The sequence below is a fragment of the Coffea arabica genome, chromosome 6e (assembly GCF_036785885.1).
Source record: "Coffea arabica cultivar ET-39 chromosome 6e, Coffea Arabica ET-39 HiFi, whole genome shotgun sequence".
In the NCBI taxonomy this organism is placed as follows: Eukaryota; Viridiplantae; Streptophyta; class Magnoliopsida; order Gentianales; family Rubiaceae; genus Coffea; species Coffea arabica.
The window spans coordinates 20,631,855-20,635,280 of NC_092321.1; the positions used below are offsets into that span (position 1 = coordinate 20,631,855).

General features: G+C 37.4%; 1 protein-coding gene across 1 annotated transcript; it reads left to right on the forward strand.

Annotated features, from left to right (window-relative positions):
• The first annotated feature begins 1,534 nt into the window (after positions 1-1,534).
• LOC113739102 (UDP-glycosyltransferase 71K1-like) lies at positions 1,535-2,968 on the forward strand. The gene has a single exon (XM_027266348.2). It carries the CDS (start codon positions 1,535-1,537, stop codon positions 2,966-2,968), a length of 1,434 nt encoding a protein of 477 aa, XP_027122149.2.
• The last annotated feature ends 458 nt before the right edge of the window (positions 2,969-3,426 follow it).

The following is a 3,426-nucleotide window of genomic DNA, read 5'->3' on the forward strand; positions in this document are numbered from 1 at the left end:
GTATTTCCATGCATTTTACCTGACTTGAGATGCTAGATTACTTTCATGCCCGATAAGTTTTTTCCGCTTTTTTTTCGGAAAGGAAAGGGTTAACTTTGTATTAATTTGCGAAATTACAGAGTTCTAGCTTTGATAGCCGAATTATGAGCAAGATTTACATATGACCTACTAACTCTGAGAAAAATAACTCTAGCAAAGGATTGAGAAATACTCCCAAAGTATGTCTTGCAAAATAGTCCTAACATAAACTTCTGTATTAGATAGATCCAAAAGATACTTTAGCAGCAGCAGACAATCTACCTTCACCAGAATAGTAGCATTGCTTAGTGGTTTAGCCCATTTTAACGCATCCAACCACGCGAAAGCTTCTGTTTGAACTGGTGATGAGGAGTGGACCTGCTCGCTTGATTGATGTATAATATTATGCTCTGGATCTTGAAACACCCATCCAATGCCTGCTGAATTATATTGATTAGAGAAGGATCCATCAAACGTTATAACTCCATTGCAAGCATTCATGTAGTCTTGGATAGCTTCAGGTTCTTGAAGAAAAATGACCATCTTCCTTCATATATTATGCATTGAGCTGATCATCTCATAATTTGGGGGGTACAACAATCCCTTTCAGAGGGAATCTTCCAAGGAAATGAACCAAACACTGCATGCAAAATTTGTGAAGGATCAAATGATTGATCTTTTTATAACAAATTTAGCCACCGCCTCTAGAGGAATGTTATTTTGTAAAAATAAAATTCTACCCCAACCTTTATATGGTGGAATCTTTCAAAGAGGTAAACTGTCAAAAAAAAAATTTAATTCAGAAAGGCAAAGTGCAATTGTGGTATAGATTTAGGGGTGAAGTGTAATTAACCCGAGTGTGTATTCAGGCTATGCTCTTTGATTTTGGAATCTTTGCTCATGCCACTCATGGTCTTTCATCCTTTAAGTTTGGACTATTCCCAATTGAGTTAAATAAAATAAAAAAAAAAAAACCAATAACCCAGCTGACTATAAATGTCACTAACCACTAACATCAGCTATATGCTTCATGTTTGTTATGACTTGGACATAGTTTCATGGGTTAGGTTAACAGTTGGCCAATGAATACTCGTTAAGAGTTTACTTTTTATAACAAGTGAAGTTAAATTTGCAAAAATATCTAAATCCTAGTTTTATGTAGCAATGGTTGCCGATTTTACAGTAATTTTTTTTTTTTAGTCGAAACGATAGCTTTGCAGTACCATCCCACACTTTGCAGAAATCTAAATATTGGGTGTTTGAATAATGTCAAGCTGAAAGTTAAAAAACCCATTGGGTAGTCAAATGTCGAAATCAGAAGTATGTTAAAAAATTCTGGATCTCTGACATTAGCCATTCCACTGTAGAATGATGTGCACATTTGTCAGTCTCTGATGCTTTACCCTCCCACTTAAAAGCAGAGGTTTGTATAGCAAAGTAAGCACTCATCTATGCAAGCATAGCTCAAAATTCCATAGCAGCATAAAATTCTTATATCAGTTCCTACACTACAAAGATGAAGAAGACAAAGCTTGTTTTTGTTCCATCACCAGGCATAGGTCACCTAATATCCACAGTTGAGCTCTCCAAGCGCTTAACTGAAAGAGATGATCAGCTATCAATATTTGTTCTGGTCATAAGCTCGCCTGTTGGCCCAGACTCGGAGTCCTACACTCAAGAAGTGGCCGCTTCAAACACTGGTATTCAATTCATCAACATTCCTAAAGCAGATCCCAATCTATCAGAGGCCTTGAGCTCCCCAGAAAATTTTTATGCTCTCTATTTGGAAAGCCATAGATCCCATGTCAAAACAGCAATAATTGATCAAGTACTAGTATCAGAATCCATCACTTCTCTTGCCGGGATAGTTGTTGATCTATTCTGTAGTTCGATGGTTGATGTAGCGAATGAGCTTGGCGTTCCTTCATATGTGTTCTTCACCTCTGGCTCTGCCTATCTTGGCTTCTTGTTTTATCTTCCAATTCACTATAACCAAAATGGAAGAGAGTTCGAGTCTTCAGATTCTGACTCAATTATTCCAACTTATTCTCACCCTGTACCTTCAAATGTTATACCTTCTTTTGCATTTAACAAGCATGGTGGTTATTCCTCATTCATAAAACATGCTGCCAAGTTCAAGGAGACAAAAGGAATCATCATAAACACGTTTGCAGAATTAGAACCTCATGCTGTGGATCGATTGAAATTCGATGCTGAAACACCGCCAATCTACACAGTTGGACCCCTGCTCGACCTGGAGGGCAGAAAGCGAGAGCCTGATCACGAAACAATAATGAAATGGTTAGATGATCAGCCTCCATCATCAGTTGTATTTCTCTGTTTTGGAAGCATGGGTAGTTTTGAGCCTGACCAGTTAGCAGAGATGGCACTTGCACTCGAGCGGAGTGGATACAGATTCTTGTTATCAGTCCGGTTATCAAAGGTCTTTACAAAAGGGACAGGTGAACATTCCAATATTTCTGAAATGTTGCCGCAAGGCTTCTTAGAACGCATCGAAAATCGAGGATTGGTGAGTAGTTGGGCACCACAAATGGAGGTGCTGGCTCATGAAGCAGTTGGGGGATTTGTATCTCATTGTGGCTGGAACTCTATACTAGAAAGCCTGTGGCATGGGGTGCCTGTTGCAACATGGCCTGTATATGCTGAGCAACAAATCAATGCGTTCGAGTTGGTAAGAGAGTTGGAACTGGCTATGGACTTGAAAATGGATTATCGAATGGAAAATGCGAAGAATCTTGTAATGGCTGAGGAAATCGAGAAAGCTATCAGATGCTTGATGGACACAGAGAATCCGACAAGAAAAAGAGTTCAAGAAATGAAGGAGATGAGCAGAAAGGCCATTGAAAATGCGGGTTCTTCATTCATTTCACTTGGACGCTTGACTGAAGATATGCACATCAATATTGGAAAAGAGAAGGGAAGTTTCTAAGTTTTTTCAGTTCTTATTGTCACTTGATCATCAATCAACAGATGAAGGGAGGTTTCTTCAACTTCTTTTTTTTCTTTTTGCTTTATTGGTTTAATATTAGTTCTTTCTCGATCCATCTAATTGTCACATTTGTGTGGTAAACACAAATTAGTATTGTTTTTCATCCTTTATGTGGTCATAATTGTGCTTTCAAATCTATTCTTGCTTTTGTTAAACTTTCCAGTTGAATACTTTCATTTTTCATTTTTTCCGCTAAATATTAGTATAAACTTGGTGGTTCATATGTTTCTTCTAAGATCTGTTAGTAAGTAAAATTTTCTCCATAATTATCTTTTTGATTTCATATGGTGATCATTAAGCTGTTACTCTCAATTGGAATGAAAACTGAAATTGTCCCAAAGCTTGTAGTTCACTTGTTATACATCTTAGGTTTGCTACTTATTTCATATATATAAAAT

Coding starts and splice junctions, on each gene's coding strand:
- LOC113739102 (XM_027266348.2), top strand. CDS start 1,535: ATGAAGAAGACAAAGCTTGTTTTTGTTCCATCACCAGGCATAGGTCAC.